At 44.1% G+C, this 16,783-nt stretch overlaps 2 protein-coding genes and 2 non-coding genes across 4 annotated transcripts in view; all 4 read left to right on the top strand.

Annotated features, from left to right (window-relative positions):
- LOC106565182 (NACHT, LRR and PYD domains-containing protein 12-like) overlaps window positions 1-2,841 on the top strand; it is a 29,023-nt gene extending 26,182 nt beyond the window's left edge. The window contains 3 exon segments of the mRNA XM_045692118.1: window positions 760-933; window positions 1,524-1,573; window positions 1,674-2,841. Of these exon segments, the coding sequence (XP_045548074.1) occupies window positions 760-933; window positions 1,524-1,573; window positions 1,674-2,251 (802 nt within the window). The 3' untranslated portion in view covers window positions 2,252-2,841.
- Window positions 2,842-5,370: 2,529 nt separating this feature from the next.
- nop56 (NOP56 ribonucleoprotein homolog) lies at window positions 5,371-15,916 on the top strand. Its single transcript, NM_001140556.1, is given in 14 exon segments — window positions 5,371-5,414; window positions 6,353-6,442; window positions 6,543-6,657; window positions 6,901-7,065; window positions 7,308-7,506; window positions 7,769-7,956; window positions 8,244-8,395; window positions 8,588-8,688; window positions 9,054-9,202; window positions 9,459-9,580; window positions 9,809-9,934; window positions 10,180-10,852; window positions 15,219-15,235; window positions 15,832-15,916. Coding segments are annotated over 12 exon segments (1,626 nt in total). The 5' UTR covers window positions 5,371-5,411; the 3' UTR covers window positions 10,396-10,852; window positions 15,219-15,235; window positions 15,832-15,916.
- On the top strand, window positions 8,015-8,139 carry LOC123725794 (small nucleolar RNA SNORA26). The gene has a single exon (XR_006758307.1). It is a non-coding gene; the product is annotated as a small nucleolar RNA SNORA26 (small nucleolar RNA).
- Window positions 9,651-9,717, top strand: LOC123725782 (small nucleolar RNA SNORD57). Its single transcript, XR_006758295.1, has one exon. It is a non-coding gene; the product is annotated as a small nucleolar RNA SNORD57 (small nucleolar RNA).
- Window positions 15,917-16,783: the final 867 nt, after the last annotated feature.

Below are 16,783 nucleotides of genomic sequence, written 5' to 3'. Positions count from 1 at the left end.
AAGAAATCTGGCACCATCCTTACGGTGAAGCATGGTGGTGGCAGCATCATGCTGTGGGGATGTTTTTCAGCGGCAGGGACTGGGAGACTAGTCAAGATCGAGGGAAAGATGAACTGAGCAAAGTACAGAGAGATCCTTGATGAAAACCTGCTCCAGAGCGCTCAGGATCTCAGACTGGCGCAAAGGTTCACCTTCCAACAGGACAATGACCCTAAGCACACAGCCAAGACAGCGCAGGAGTGGCTTCGGGACAAGTCTCTGAATGTCCTTGAGTGGGCCAGCCAGACCCCGGACTTGAACCCAAGTGAACATCTCTGGAGAGACCTGAAAATAGCTGTGCAGCAACGCTCCCCATCCAACCTGACAAAGGTTGAGACGATCTGCAGAGAAGAATGGGAGAAACTCCCCAAATACAGATGGGCCAAGCTTGTAGCGTCATACCCAAGAAGACTTGAGGCTGTAATCACTGCCAAATGTGCTTCAACAAAGTACTGAGTAAAGGGTCTGAATACATGTAAATGCGATATTTCCATTTTAAATGTTTAATAAATTAGCAAACATTTCTAAAAACCTGTTTTCGCTTTGTCATTATGGGGTAGTGTAACAGATTGATGGGGGGAGTGGGGAATGTGGGAAAAGTCAAGGGGTCAGAATATACGGTTCCTTCGGAAAGTATTCAAAGGCCTACTCTGAAGGCTTTCAAGGCCCTGCACTCAACCTCCAGCAGTCTGGTTGTAAAATCATGACCTCTCTCTGCAGTCTGTCATTCTGCAGCGTCACAGAGGAAGGCTGTGCTTCTCTGGCTTCTGCTCTGAGGTCTAACCCTTCCCATCTGAGAGAGGTGGACCTGAGCTTCAATCACCTAGGAGACTCAGGAGTGAAGCTGCTCTCTGCTAGACTGGCGGATCCACACTGTAGACTGGATAAACTCAAGTATGCTAACTGTGCAAAAATTGTCTTGAGTCCCACTCTCTCCAGATTTCTATGAAATATTACATATAATTACAATATATTTGAAATGGATATTCATCCAGAAAATTGTCATTAAGTAAAAAGTTGCTTTTCTATATACCCCTGCCGGACTTGTTCACCATCAACAGAATGGTTCTGGGCATATACCAGTCATTATAAACATTCATGACAAGTAAACAGCTGTGCAGCTTTATACAGCTACTGAATATAATGAAGCATCTACGACTTTTGTAATGATATACTTTGTTTGTGCACCAGTCTTGTAACCACTGCCATAACTGACTGTTTGAGGAATCACTGCATTTCTCTTGTTGGTCTGAGAACAGACCGGTCCTGATATTGTGTTGCTTCATTGCTGCTCTACATACTGTAGCAAACGGCAACATCCGGGACTCAAACCAGGGTCTCCCAGCCCGTAGGCAAACCTGTAAACAACTATAACAATAGGGTTAACCCAGTTGAGGTAGATTGTAATGAGTCTAATACCTAGGCAAGTGTCCTTACACCACAGGCTGTGTCAGTCACTAACTGTTATTTTGCCTCTCCTACAGTTTGAACCAAAATGAAGAGTTGTGGTTTAAACCGGAGCTGCTTAAGAAGTGTAAGTGTCTTTGCTCATGATATTGCAATTCAATACAACTGCTATTGACCCACTGGTTCTGATAAGATTCTCTCTCCTTTGACTTCTCTTGCTTGTCCAGATACCACTGAAGTCACGCTGGACCCAAACACAGCAAACAAATATATCTCACTGATTGAGGAAAACAGAAAGCTGACATGGGTGGATGAAGAACAGACATATCCTGATGACCCACAGAGATTTGAGGAAATGCCACAGGTGCTGTGTAGAGAGCCTCTGACCAAACGGCATTACGGGGAGGCAGATTTGATTGGGAATTGTGACATAGGAGTGGCATATAAATGTATTAGCAGGTGGGGAAAGGCAACAGATTGTAAGCTGGGAGCCATGGACAGGTCTTGGTGTATGTTCTTCGAAGAAAATAACCGTTACCTTGCCCGCCACAATAAGAAAGAGAATCATATTCTTTACCCAACCACCAGACCCGATCCCCAGAGAGTAGGAGTGTATCTGGACTGGCCAGATGGCACTCTGTCCTTCTACAGTGTCTCCTCTGACACCATGACCCACCTGTACACATTCCAGGCCACATTCACTGAGCCCCTCTACCCAGCTTTTGGGGTAATGGACTCATTAATGGACTCATCCGTGTCCCTTGCGGTTACCAGTAGTCCAGTGCCAGCTGAAAATCCTGCATAGTCTTGGATAAGGTACAATTCCTTATGTTGGAGGGTATTTTGTTTCACAGCCTTTTCTATTACATTTTCATGACTGAATTTGAATGATGGAAAAGTTGAAGGGGACATTATCTTTTCCATCATTGACAGTTAGCTTGTAACTTTGGGTTTAAAATAAAGAACAACTGTTGGTTGTTGTTGCAGTCATAGAAAACGTAATGAATTAAATGGTAATTCGGTGGTGTAAAGTTGTTTCATCCCGTGTGGCTCAGTTGATAGAGCATGGTGTTTGCAATGCCAGGGTTGTGGGTTCGATTCCCACAGGGGACCAGTATGGAGAAAAAAATTTATGAAATGTATGCATTCACTACTGTAAGTTGCTCTGGATAAGAGCGTCAGCTAAATGACTAAAATGTAAATGTTTCATATGACAGAGTGACAAGGGTTTTAATTTGCCTATGATTTGGCCATGTCTGTTTGTAAATAAATATGTGTTATCTCATAGCATATGCACAGTGTAAAGCACTAGCTAACTTTTCTGCCTGTTTGTCAAAATGCATATTAAGATTTTTTTGGGAATAGATTAAAAGACACTTGCTTCTATTCAAATTATCCCCTTAATTTCAAGTGTTGACAATCAGTAGACGGTGTTAGAATCGCAGAATCTTTAGCTCCCACTAACCCAACCCAGTGTCAGCATGGTGCTGAAATTCAACAGTTTGTGCATGCAGCATGACACACACAAACTGCAGGAGCAGACATCGCTGTCCTGGGAGGTTATATACAGTTCATTCAGAAAGTATTCAGACCCTATCACTTTCCACATTTTGTTATGTTACCATCTTATTCTAAAATGGATTAAATAAAACATTTTCCTTATCAATCTACACACAATACCTGATAATGACAAAGCGAAAAAAAAAAAAATGTTGAAATTTTAGCACAGAAATACCTTATTTACATAAGTATTCAGACCCTTTGCTATGAGACTCAGAATTTAGCTCAGGTGCATCCTTTTTCCATTGATCATCCTTGAGATGTTTCTACAACTTGATTGGAGTCCAGCTGTGGTACATTCAATAAATTGGACATGATTTGGAAAGGCACACACCTGTCTATATAAGGTCCCGGAGTTGACAGTGCATGTCAGAGCAAAAACCAAGCCATAAGATAGAAGGAATTGTCCGTAGAGCGCCGAGACAGGATTGTGTCGAGGCACAGATCTGGGGAAGGGTACCAAAAAATGTCTGCAGCATTGAAGGTCCCCAAGAACACAGTGGCTTCATCGTTGTTAAATGAAGAAATGTGGAACCACCAAGACTTCCTAGAGCTGGATGCCCGGCCAAACTGAGCAATAGGGGGAGATGGGCCTTGGTCAGGGAGATGACTAAGAAGCCAATGGTCACGCTGACAAAGCTCCATCTCTGCAGCACTCCACTCTTCAGGCCAGACAGAAGCCACTCAGTAAAAGGCACATGACAGCCCGCTTGGAGTTTGCCAAAAGGCACCTAAAGGACTCTGCGACTATGAGAAACAATATTATCTGGTCTGATTGTCAAAGACTCCAGTCACCCAAGTCATAGACTGTTGTCTCTGCTACCGCTCGGCAAGCGATACCGGAGCGCAAAGTCTAGGTCCAAAAGGCTCCTTAACAGCTTCTACCCCCAAGCCTTAAGACTGCTTGAACAATTAATCAAATGGCCTACCAGACTATTTGCATTGACCCCACCCCCCATTGTTTTTACACTGCTGCTACTCACTGTTTATTATCGATGCATAGTCACATAACCCCTACCTACATGTACAAATTACCTCGAGTAACCTGTACCCCTGCACATTGACTCGGTAGTGGTACCCCCTGTATATTGCCTCAGTATTGTTATTTTATTGTGTTACTTTTCTAATATTTTATTTTTTACTTTAGTTTATTTTGTAAATATTTTCTTGACTGTTCTTAAAACTGCATTGTTGGTTAAGGGCGTGTAAGTAAGCATTTCACGGTAAGGTCTACACCTGTTGTATTCGTTATATGTGACAAATAAAATTTGATTTGATGAAACCAAAATTGAACTCTTTGGCCTGAATGCCAAGCGTCACGTCTGGAGGAAACCTGGCACCATCCCTACAGTGAAGCATGGTGGTAGCAGCATCATGCTGTGGAGGTTTTTTTCAGTGGCGGGGTCTGGGACTAGTCAGGATCGAGGGAAAGATGAACAGAGCAAACTACAGAGAGATCCTTGATGAAAACCTGCTCCAGAGGGTTCAGGACCTCAGACTGGGGTGAAGGTTCAACTTCCAACAGCACAACGACCCTAAGCACACAGCCAAGACAGCGCAAGAGTGGCTTTGGGACAAGTCTCTGAATGTCCTTGAGTCACCCAGCTAGAGCCCAGACTTGAACCTGATCAAACTTCTCTGGGAGACCTGAAAATAGCTGTGCAGCGATGCTCCCCATCCAACCTGACAGAGCTTGAGAGGATCTGCAGAGAATGGGAGAAACTCCCCAAATACAGGTGTGCCAAGCTTGTATCATCATACCCAAGCAGACTCAAGGCTGTAATCGCTGCCAAAGGTGCTACAACAAAGTACTGAGTAAAGGGTCTGAATATTTATGTAAATGTGACATTTCTGTTTTTTATTTTTAATACATTTGCAAAAATTTCTAAAAAACGGTTTTTGCTTTGTCATTATGGGGTATTGTGTGTAGATTGATGAGGCAAAAAAACTAATTCATTTTAGAATAAGGCTGTAATGTAACAAAATGTGGAAAAAGTCAAGGGGGTCTGAATACTTTCCAAATGCACTGTACCTGGAAGTCTGTAGTGTCTGGAATAAACAGGGTATATGGGACTACATGGAAGCCAGTAATCAGAATGGTTAGTACATTTAGTACACGTAGGCTATACTACATTATATAAAGACCCATTGCAATAATGCATAAACCCCATGGTAAACCCCGCAGCATCCCAACCACAGACCGTATATATAAATCCCAACTCATCATTCATCAATCAACAAGTGGTGCCCGACATTATGTTAAATTCATTAATCTCGCGATACAAAGTCGACCCCACGGTACTTCAGTCATGTGGCTGCGTGTTGGAAAGCAAGTGAAGTCTTTCTACAGTCGTGCAGCAGAGAGAAGGACACGTATAGGGTGTCGCAGCTGATATTTTGCAATCATGGTAATATTTTTATATTTTTGCACGACATTTGGATTGTTTAACCATTTAAACACCAACAAGTAACTACTATTTGTGGTTACACATGCTTAGGAAAATAAGATGTTCGTGGCAAAACTGCCATTTTCAAGGCTGAACTAGCTAAGCTAACTAGCTAACGTATTTGGCATATGGATTCAATTTCAGGGTGGGAAGTTGACGAGCTAGCAAATTAAGTGATTGTATAATGTGTCGTAGTAAAACATGTAACTATTGTATGCAGTTAGCGTTGATGTATAATCGCGACAGTAATTACTAGTTAACTACAGTAGGTAACGTTATCTAGTGCTCCCAGCAGAGAGGTGGGGAATTAAATGTTGGCAGCCTCGATGGTAGGCCTCTGTCTCAGTGAAAATTCTGATTTTGCGAAAGGAAATCGTGACTATCACTTAATGAACATATTAAGCAAAGAGATAACAAACACACGTTTATGAACATTTGTAATACACGGTAAGAGTCTAATTTAACTCCCTTTACAAGGTGCGGAAGGTTACTGCGTGTTGGTCTCATACAACACGTGGTTTGGCGTTCGTCTTGGTAAAGCATTTGGCACGGAAGTTCAACTAGGCTCACGTTACTTTTTGGGAAATAGTATCAATTACATGTATCACATCGGCGATGTCGTCCACTTGTGAAATTATTATTCTTGCCTAACATTGTTTAATTTGACCACTTGGCGTAATTTAAGCACCACGTGGATATTTCCATCATGGCTGCATACAAGCGTGCAGCAGCGCTTTATCGCCCACGCCACGTGTTTAAATATGTGATCGCGTTTCGCTACCTACATTGTGATTTAATCATTTGGTTTCAGTCACGTTGTTTTTTTTCTCCACAGTATTTAATATGCTAGTTATATAAAGTTAACAGTTTTAATAACCTAATGCGTATCTCTTCCACAGGTGCTGTTGCATGTGCTGTTCGAACATGCAGCAGGATATGCGCTCTTCGTTGTTAAGGAGGTGGAAGAGATTGGCATGCTTTTGCCTCAGGTACGAATAAACAATTCATCCACAAATATGATAACATTTGAAGCAGATTTACCCTTATTCGTTGACGTTTGGGGAGTTAATCTTTACTCTCACTCCCCAGGTTGAAGACTGCGTTCTAAACATTGGGAAGTTCAATGGCATGGTGAGCCTAGCTGCTTTCTTCCCATTCAAGTCGGCCCAGGCTGCTCTAGATAATATTAATGCCATATCAGAGGGTGAGTTGGTTACTTTATTTCATTTACTCAGTTGTAATCCAAGCTCAGATGTAATGATGTTAAACAAAAATCTGTCAATCCACTGAATGGCTGTGCTGACACCAATCATCAAACCTGAACATCTGGGCCTGGCCATATTAATTATACCAGGTGGCATTAGCCAATATGTATGTTAACACACCCCCAACTAATAATACTCTTATTTGTAGTACATTTTAAATGAAAATGTTGTAATTGTTTCAGGTGTGGTCCATGCTGACCTGAAGCTGTTCCTGGAGACTAACCTGCCAATAGGGGGTAAGAAGAAGGCAATGCTGGGGGTAGGCGATGCCAAGATAGGAGGAGCTCTGCAAGAGGAGCTGGGCTTGGCCATCCAGACTGGAGGAGTGGTGGCCGAGATACTGAGAGGTGAGGACTCAAATAGGCTATGGTACAAGTTATTGTGTGGGGGGAGGGGGTCATCTTTTAGGTTGACCAGTAGACCGTGTGCAGCTGGGGATGCCTGGCCTGTGGTGATGTCAAGATAATCAATCCCTGACCCTCGTGATGGTTTATACTGAAAATCTGAACGGCCGCCAGTGCCAATGACTCAGGTTGTGAAAATACCACCCCTGTGCATAATCACTGTCACTTACTGTTCTCACCTGAAGGTGTGCGTCTCCACTTCCACTCCCTGGTGAAGGGGCTGACTGCCCAGGCTGCCTCCAAAGCCCAGCTGGGGCTGGGCCACAGCTACTCCAGGGCCAAGGTGAAGTTCAACGTCAACAGGTCCGACAACATGATCATCCAGTCCATTGCCCTTCTGGACCAGCTGGACAAGGACATCAACACCTTCTCCATGCGTGTGCGGTAGGTACAGCTGCTCTGATTACCAAGTCTCCCTCAAAGGAGATGTGGTACGTAGTAGACCCAACAACCATCCACTCACATTTGCTAATGGGACCAAATGATGTTTATACCAAATCTGTCAATCCCCTGAACTCTTAATGTTGAGTCTTCCATCGGTGCTGACTGTCCCTCAGTATAAATGTAAATTATGCCCTCAACCTGGTGGTTTTGACTTTCCAAACATTCCCAACTTCTGCTCCCTCATTCCCCTCCTGGTTTATAGTGAGTGGTATGGCTACCATTTCCCGGAGCTGATCAAGATAGTGACGGACAACTCTACATACTGCAAGATGGCCCAGCTGATTGGCAACCGGAAGGAGCTGAGCGAGGAAAGTCTGGAGAGCATGGAAGAGGTGGTGATGGACAGTGCCAAGGCTCAGTCCATCCTGGAGGCCTCCCGCAGCTCCATGGGTCAGTAGCAATGTCCCACACTGTCTATTATACGCAGGTATTAAAAATAGCCCCTTTTTTGCCCATCTAGGACTTTGAGGTGTCCTATATGACCAACACAGAGGGGTAGAGTATTATAGTTCTCTCATAAACCTGTAGTGAAGGCTCAAATCCTTCCTGCGGATCCTGTCGGGAGATACAAAATGTATATTTCAGTCTTCACTGTGGAGGTGTTTGTACAATGAATGCCCGTGTCCCTGGTATCAACGTTGCCGCTTGGCCTTTTCCCTTCCCGTGGCTTTCTGTAGGCATGGACATCTCTCCCATTGACTTGATCAACATTGAGAGGTTCTCTAACCGCGTGGTCTCACTGGCTGCCTACAGGCTGGAGCTCCAGGAGTACCTCCACTCCAAGATGGGCCAGGTGGCCCCCAACTTGGCCGCACTCATAGGAGATGTGGTATGTAGTGACCTTACAACCGTCCACTTGACACTAACGGGACCAAATGATGTTTATACCAAATCTGTCAATCCCCTGAACTCTTAATGTTGAGTCTTCCATCGGTGCTGACTGTCCCTGACACCTCTGCCACCAGTGACATGTTCACCGGCCAACCTCTGACATGTCGTCTCACTCCCCCCTCCCCTCTAGGTGGGAGCACGCCTTATCTCCCATGCCGGCAGCTTAACCAACCTGGCCAAGTACCCAGCTTCAACTGTGCAGATCCTGGGTGCTGAGAAGGCCCTGTTCAGGTACTGGGGCACCCCCTCCCTGCTGGGGAAACTGGCGGCCGCTGTGATGGCAGGGCTGGGGCGGAGCAGAGAAGGGTGACTGGGGGTGACCCCCTCGGAGTGATCTCTCTCTCCGTTACGCACCCCCACAGTCTGAGCAGCCGCCCAGGGCACTAAGAGGTAGATTACTTGGCACTTTGTTCTAGTCTTGGGCCATGATAAAGGGGTTATGGCTGCACGGCCGTACTTTCATTGTTCGAATTAGGACATGTCGTGGCAACTAATACAAATTATTGAGTAATCAACACTTACCTGTTGGGGAAACATTTGTTACCATAGCGAAGTTAACTTAAACTGGTAACCCAACAGCCATTCCCCGCACACAGGGCTCTGAAGACTCGTGGCAACACCCCCAAGTATGGCCTCATCTTCCACTCAACCTTCATTGGTCGTGCTGCCGCCAAGAACAAAGGGCGTATCTCCCGTTACCTGGCCAATAAGTGCACAATCGCCTCAAGAATCGATGCCTTTTCTGGTGAGTGATGGCTGGGGTTTAACCCATGAGGAGAGCAGAGTGGCCTAGTAAAAAAAAAGGTTGTTTCGGGGCCTGTTCATTATGACCCGCCTGGCATTATTTGCGATGATGTTTTTATTTTTCGTCAACAGTAATTCACCTCCGGGTGTATGATGGTGATGAGTTAAATACTGAGCAAAGCCTAGGTCTCGTGTATTCTTGCTGGTGCCCCCTGCTGGCAAACGGTGTTATTGAATTTCTTTCCAATCTCTGACAGATGTGCCCACCTGTGTGTTCGGTGACAAATTGCGTGACCAGGTGGAGGAGCGCCTTTCGTTCTACGAGACGGGAGAGGCGCCTCGCAAGAACCTGGACGTCATGAAAGAGGCTGTGATACAGGTGCGCTGACATTGAAATGGGATCTGTTTTGTGAGCATTATTTTAGCACTTTGATGTTTAGCTTATTTGCTGTGAGTGATGACAACACTTTCCCTGACTCAAATGTGGGGGGTTTACTGATTTAATGAGCCTGACACTGCACTAAAGCACATCTCCACTGCTTCTAGCAGCCGTAAGTGGCTAGTCTCCTAGAAATATAACCATGCTGTTTCGCTTACCCCCTCCTAGGCCGGAGAGGTGGCAGCTGAGATTAAGATCAAATTGGCAAAAAAAGAGAAGAAACGCAGGAAGCGGGAGAAGAAGCTGGCAGCCCTCTCCACTGGTGACGGCGAAGAGGAAGCGGGTGATGCCGAGGTAATTATTGCTTCGGCCGTCCAGTCTTAACTGAAGGCATGTTTTGATTTGAGATTTGACCCTTCCACATGGTTCTGTCTCAGTGTACGACATGCTAAACTAACTTGACTCCGAACCATTGGCTGGTCCCCCTACAGTGGGCCAAATCACTGAAGTGAGTCGGACATTATAACCCTCTCCATATGGAAATGAGCGTAGGCCATGGAGTAATTCTGAAACATCCTAATGTAATGATCTGTCTTTAGGCGACTGAGAACGGCGAGGTAAAGAAGAAGAAAAAGAAGCCGGCAACTGAGGCCGTTCAAATGGAGGAAGAGGCTCCGGCAGCAGAGAACGGGGATACCCCGGCCAAGAAGAAAAAGAAACGAAAGAGTGAGGCAATGGAGGTGGAGCCAGTGGCTGAGGAGGCTCCAGAAACCCCCCCGACTGAGAAGAAAAAGAAGAGAAAGAAAAAAGACTGAATAGCAGATGGGGCAGAGATTATTATTATTTTTTAAGTTCTGTACAGTTTTGCCATCTTATTTTTAGCTTTGGACTCAAGAGGTTGTAAGCCAACTGACTTGTGAAATCAAGTTTCTCTCCGCTCCCTAGCCTCAATGTGTACTAGACGGAAGGTGAATATTCAGCTCAGTGCATTGATGTTAATGTAATAATCATCACACTTGTATGTAAATACTTTCATGGACATTTTCTATCAAATCTGTTCAATATAAATGTGCTTTCAACCATTTTTTCCAAGTAAATATTATAAATGACCCGTCTGTTATCTCTGAAATAATTCCACGAGTAGCTAGAATACCATGCTATTGAGTGCACAATTATGGACATTTGGGAGGTCTTGATTAGAGGTTGACTTTTTTCCCCAACGCCGATACCGATTATTGGAGGGCCCAAAAAGCCGATGCTTTTAAAGTGTGTGTGTGTGTATATACACACACACAGCTCTGAAGTGACAACGATACTGAAGAGTCTGCTTAGGAGACAAATACTCAACTGAATAATAAAGAGTAAGTTACCTGTGATGAATGCTGAAAACAAAAACTATCTATGTGTAGGAAATCCTATTTTAATAATGGGCATGGTAAAAATTGACTACCAAGGTGTGAGTCGATTCCATGACACCTAGCAAAATCTGAAAAGCGGTTCCTTCATTTATTCCATAGGATATTTTTAAAATAAGGTCTGTGTTTGGTTTAGGCTTACACCAGCTTGCCAATTTTGTAACTCTGATCAATATAAGCGAAGATCATTTTTTTTGTAGCGTGGGTTTATGAAAATATGTTGACAAACGTTACCTAGTGAGATTTACACGGGTATCAAAACGCTGAGGCGGTTTAAGCACAAAACACAGACCTTATCTGAAGTAGATCAAGACATTCTCTATGGAAGACATGAACGGTAAAATAACGAAGGAACCCCTTTCAAGTTCAGCCGCAAGTTATTACAGGAATTATGACGCGTCGACTATTTCTCTCTAAACCATATACCTTTGACTATTACGAGCCTGCTGCTGCCTACCACCGCTCAATCAAATCAGACTTAACTATAATATACTGCTCAAAAAAATAAAGGGAACACTTAAACACATCCTAGATCTGAATGAAAGAAATAATCTTAAATACTTTTTTCTTTACATGGTTGAATGTGCTGACAACAAAATCACACAAAAATAATTGATGGAATTCCAATTTATCAACCCATGGAGGTCTGGATTTGGAGTCACACTCAAAATTAAAGTGGAAAACCACACTACAGGCTGATCCAACTTTGATGTAATGTCCTTAAAATGAGGCTCAGTAGTATGTGGCCTCCACAACCTCCCTACAACAACTGGGCATGCTCCTGATGAGGTGGCGGATGGTCTCCTGAGGGATCTCCTCCCAGACCTGGACTAAAGCATCCGCCAACTCCTGGACAGTCTGTGGTGCAACGTGGCATTGGTGGATGGAGCGAGACATGTCCCAGATGTGCTCAATTGGATTCAGGTCTGGGGAACGGGCGGGCCAGTCCATAGCATCAATGCCTTCCTCTTGCAGGAACTGCTGACACACTCCAGCCACATGAGGTCTAGCATTGTCTTGCATTAGGAGGAACCCAGGGCCAACCGCACCAGCATAAGGTCTCACGATCTCATCTCGGTACCTAATGGCAGTCAGGCTACCTCTGGCGAGCACATGGAGGGCTGTGCGGCCCCCCAAAGAAATGCCACCCCACACCATGACTGACCCACCGCCAAACCGGTCATGCTGGAGGATGTTACAGGTAGCAGAACATTCTCCACGGCGTCTCCAGACTCTGTCACATCTGTCACGTGCTCAGTGTGAACCTGCTTTCATCTGCGAAGAGCACAGGGTGCCAGTGGCGAATTTGCCAATCTTGGTGTTCTCTGGCAAATGCCAAACGTCTTGCACGGTGTTGGGCTGTAAGCACAACCCCCACCTGTGGACGTTAGTCCCTCATACCACCCTCATGGAGTCTGTTTTTGACTGTTTGAGCAGACACATGCACATTTGTGGCCTGCTGGAGGTCATTTTGCAGGGCTCTGGCAGTGCTTCTCCTGTTCCTCCTTGCACAAAGGCAGAGGTAGCAGTCCTGCTGCCTGGTTGTTGCCCTCCTATGGCCTCCTCCACGTCTCCTGATGTACTGGCCTGTCTCCTGGTAGCGCCTCCATGCTCTGGACACTACGCTGACAGACACAGCAAACCTTCTTGCCACAGCTTGCATTGATGTGCCATCCTGGATGAGCTGCACTACCTGAGCCACTTGTGTGGGTTGTAGACTCCGTCTCATGCTACCACTAGAGTGAAAGCACCGCCAGCATTCAAAAGTGACCAAAACATCAGCCAGGAAGCATAGGAACTGAGAAGTCGTCTGTGGTCCCCACCTGCAGAACCACTCCTTTATTGGGGGTGTCTTGCTAAGTGCCTATAATTTCCACCTGTTGTCTATTCCATTTGCACAACAGCATGTGACATTTGTCAATCAGTGTTGCTTCCTAAGTGGACAGTTTGATTTCACAGAAGTGTGATTGACTTGGAGTTACATTGTGTTGTTTAAGTGTTCCCTTTATTTTTTGAGCAGTGTATAATAAACCTTAGGTCATTAATATGGTCGAATCCAGAAACTATCTCAAACATTCTTTCAGTGACATACGGAACAGTTCCGTATTTTATCTAACGGGTGGCATCCATAAATCTAAATATTCCTGTTACATCGCACAACCTACAATGTTATTTCATAGTTCTGGCAAATTAGTTCGCAACGAGCCAGATTCTGTATACCCTGATTCTGCGTGCAACGAACGCAAGAGAACTGACACAATTTCACCTGGTTAATATTGCCTGCTAACCTGGATTTCTTTTAGCTAAATATGCAGGTTTAAAAATATATACTTCTGTGTATTGATTTTAAGAAAGGCATTGATGTTTATGGTTAGGTACAGTCGTGCAACGATTGTGCTTTTGTTAAATCATTCCCGTTTGGCAAAGTCTGCTGTCTTTGTTAGGATGAAAGTCTTCACAGTTCGCAACAAGCCAGGCGGCCCAAACTGCTGCATATACCCTGACTCTGTTTGCAAGAGAAGTGACACATTTTCCCTAGTTAAAAGAAATTCATGTTAGCAGGCAATATTAACTAAATATGCAGGTTTAAAAATATATACTTGTGTATTGATTGTAAGAAAGACATTGATGTTTATGGTTAGGTACACGTTGGAGCAAAGACGGTCCTTTTTCGCGAATGCGCACCACATCGATTATATGCAAAGCAGGACAGGCTAGATAAACTAGTAATATCATCAACCATGTGTAGTTAACTAGTGTTTATGATTGATAGTTTTTTTTACAAGATAAGTTTAATGCTAGCTAGCAACTTACCTTGGCAACGTAAAGCAGGTGGTTAGAGCGTTGGGCTAGTTAACGTACGGTTGCATCCCCAAGCTGACAAGGTAAAAATCTGTCGTTCTGCCCCTGAACAAGGCAGTTAACCCACCGTTCCTAGGCCGTCATTGAAAATAAGAATGTGTTCTTAACTGACTTGCCTAGTTAAATAAAGGTTAAAAAAAAAAAAAACGGCAAATCGGTGGCCAAAAATACCGATTACCGATTGTTATGAAAACTTGAAATCGGCCATTATAAAATGTATCGCTCGACCTCTAGTCTTGATGCAATGGTTCAGCTATCTAGTGGGCAAAATCAATTATGCACGTTTTCTTCCACAAATGGATCAAGATGCTTTTCACCAGACACTCCACTCTGAAATGTATTACAGTATGGAAGGTTTTCTATAAAACAGGCAACATTTATTTTGGTTCTAGGGGGGGAATAATTAAGAACTTTAATTTGTTGGACAATGAAGGATTAAACCAATTGCAGTGAGCTCAAATTATTGGGACAATACAATGACAGCTTTATATTGTTTTCATCCATATTGAGTGAACCATTTAAATTACAGTACTTGTCACAAGCATTGTGTGCTAGGAATATGGAACCAAATACTTTAATGGGGGAGACTATGTAAAAGGTTCACCTGATATGGATGAAAATACCCTCCGATTAAAGCTGACAGTGTGCACTTTAACCTCATTTCAAATCTGAAGTAAAGAGCCAAAACGAGACAAATTGACGCTATCCCAATACTTTGAGCTCGCTGTATAAAAAGGTGGAAATCACAAATGGAGGGGTAAAAACAAGCTATAAATTACCCTCAATAGAAAAGAGTTCACAGATGGGGGAGATGTGTGAAAAATTATGCTTAGCAGTAATGTACATCAGGTTCATGTATGCATACAAAAATCATCCACGCCACATGATGCTTGTTCTGGTTAAGTACTGTATATTCACCATCAACTTCATAATTACTTCTCCATGATATTTGATTCCTATCATCCTTCGAAAAAAATCTTAACCAAATTTCATGTCCTACTAATACATATATACTGTATAAATACATACATAAATATATTTTACATACAACAGCCATACATTTTTAAAGGGAATATTGAGCGGGGGGGGGGGGGGTGGTAGTGTGTGTTTTAGCCTGGTGCTGTAAAATACTTTGTCCCCCCCTCTGGTCTGATAAGTCAAGATAGGTGGGCATGATGCAGTGTGTACACACACAGTCCTGTCAGTTGCCCCAGTATGGGGAGCTGCCGTAGCTGGACTTGTTGACCTGGCTCTTCTGCTGCATGCTGCTAGACTGGCCTCGCTGGCTAGGACCTCCCTGCATACAGAGATAGAGGACAGTGTCACAGACTGGATATGACCAGCACAAGTACCACACTGATATGTGTGTGTGTATATACACACAGCTCTGAGGTGACAACGATACTGAAGAGTCTGCTTAGGAGACAAATACTCAACTGTTTGAATAATAAAGAGTAAGTTACCTGTGATGAATGCTGAAAACAAAAACTAATATCTATGTGCAGGAAATCCTATTTTAATAATGGGCATGGTAAAAATTGACTACCAAGGTGTGAGTCAATTCCATGACACCTAGCAAAATCTGAAAAGCGGTTCATTCATTTATTCCATAGGATATTTTTAAAATAAGGTCTGTGTTTGGTTTAGGCTTACACCAGCTTGCCAATTTTATAACTCTGATCAATATAAGCGAAGATCATTTTTTTTGTAGAGTGGGTTTATGAAAATATGTTGACAAACGTTACCTAGTGAGATTTACACGGGTATCAAAACGCTGAGGCGGTTTAAGCACAAAACACAGACCTTATCTGAAGTAGATCAAGACATTCTCTATGGAAGACATGAACGGTAAAATAACGAAGGAACCCCTTTCAAGTTCAGCCGCAAGTTATTACAGGAATTATGACGCGTCGACTATTTCTCTCTAAACCATATACCTTTGACTATTACGAGCCTGCTGCTGCCTACCATCGCTCAATCAAATCAGACTTAACTATAATATACTGCTCAAAAAAATAAAGGGAACACTTAAACACATCCTAGATCTGAATGAAAGAAATAATCTTAAATACTTTTTTCTTTACATGGTTGAATGTGCTGACAACAAAATCACACAAAAATAATCGATGGAATTCCAATTTATCAACCCATGGAGGTCTGGATTTGGAGTCACACTCAAAATTAAAGTGGAAAACCACACTACAGGCTGATCCAACTTTGATGTAATGTCCTTAAAATGAGGCTCAGTAGTATGTGTGGCCTCCACGTGCCTGTATGACCTCCCTACAACAACTGGGCATGCTCCTGATGAGGTGGCGGATGGTCTCCTGAGGGATCTCCTCCCAGACCTGGACTAAAGCATCCGCCAACTCCTGGACAGTCTGTGGTGCAACGTGGCATTGGTGGATGGAGCGAGACATGATGTCCCAGATGTGCTCAATTGGATTCCGGTCTGGGGAACGGGCGGGCCAGTCCATAGCATCAATGCCTTCCTCTTGCAGGAACTGCTGACACACTCCAGCCACATGAGGTCTAGCATTGTCTTGCATTAGGAGGAACCCAGGGCCAACCGCACCAGCATAAGGTCTCACAAGGGGTCTGAGGATCTCATCTCGGTACCTAATGGCAGTCAGGCTACCTCTGGCGAGCACATGGAGGGCTGTGCGGCCCCCCAAAGAAATGCCACCCCACACCATGACTGACCCACCGCCAAACCGGTCATGCTGGAGGATGTTACAGGTAGCAGAACATTCTCCACGGCGTCTCCAGACTCTGTCACATCTGTCACGTGCTCAGTGTGAACCTGCTTTCATCTGCGAAGAGCACAGGGTGCCAGTGGCGAATTTGCCAATCTTGGTGTTCTCTGGCAAATGCCAAACGTCTTGCACGGTGTTGGGCTGTAAGCACAACCCCCACCTGTGGACGT

The sequence above is a fragment of the Salmo salar genome, chromosome ssa12 (genome assembly GCF_905237065.1).
Source record: "Salmo salar chromosome ssa12, Ssal_v3.1, whole genome shotgun sequence".
Taxonomy (NCBI): domain Eukaryota; kingdom Metazoa; phylum Chordata; class Actinopteri; order Salmoniformes; family Salmonidae; genus Salmo; species Salmo salar.
The sequence above is the reverse complement of the archived record's forward strand: the minus strand, read 5'-3'. Positions and strand labels throughout refer to the sequence as shown.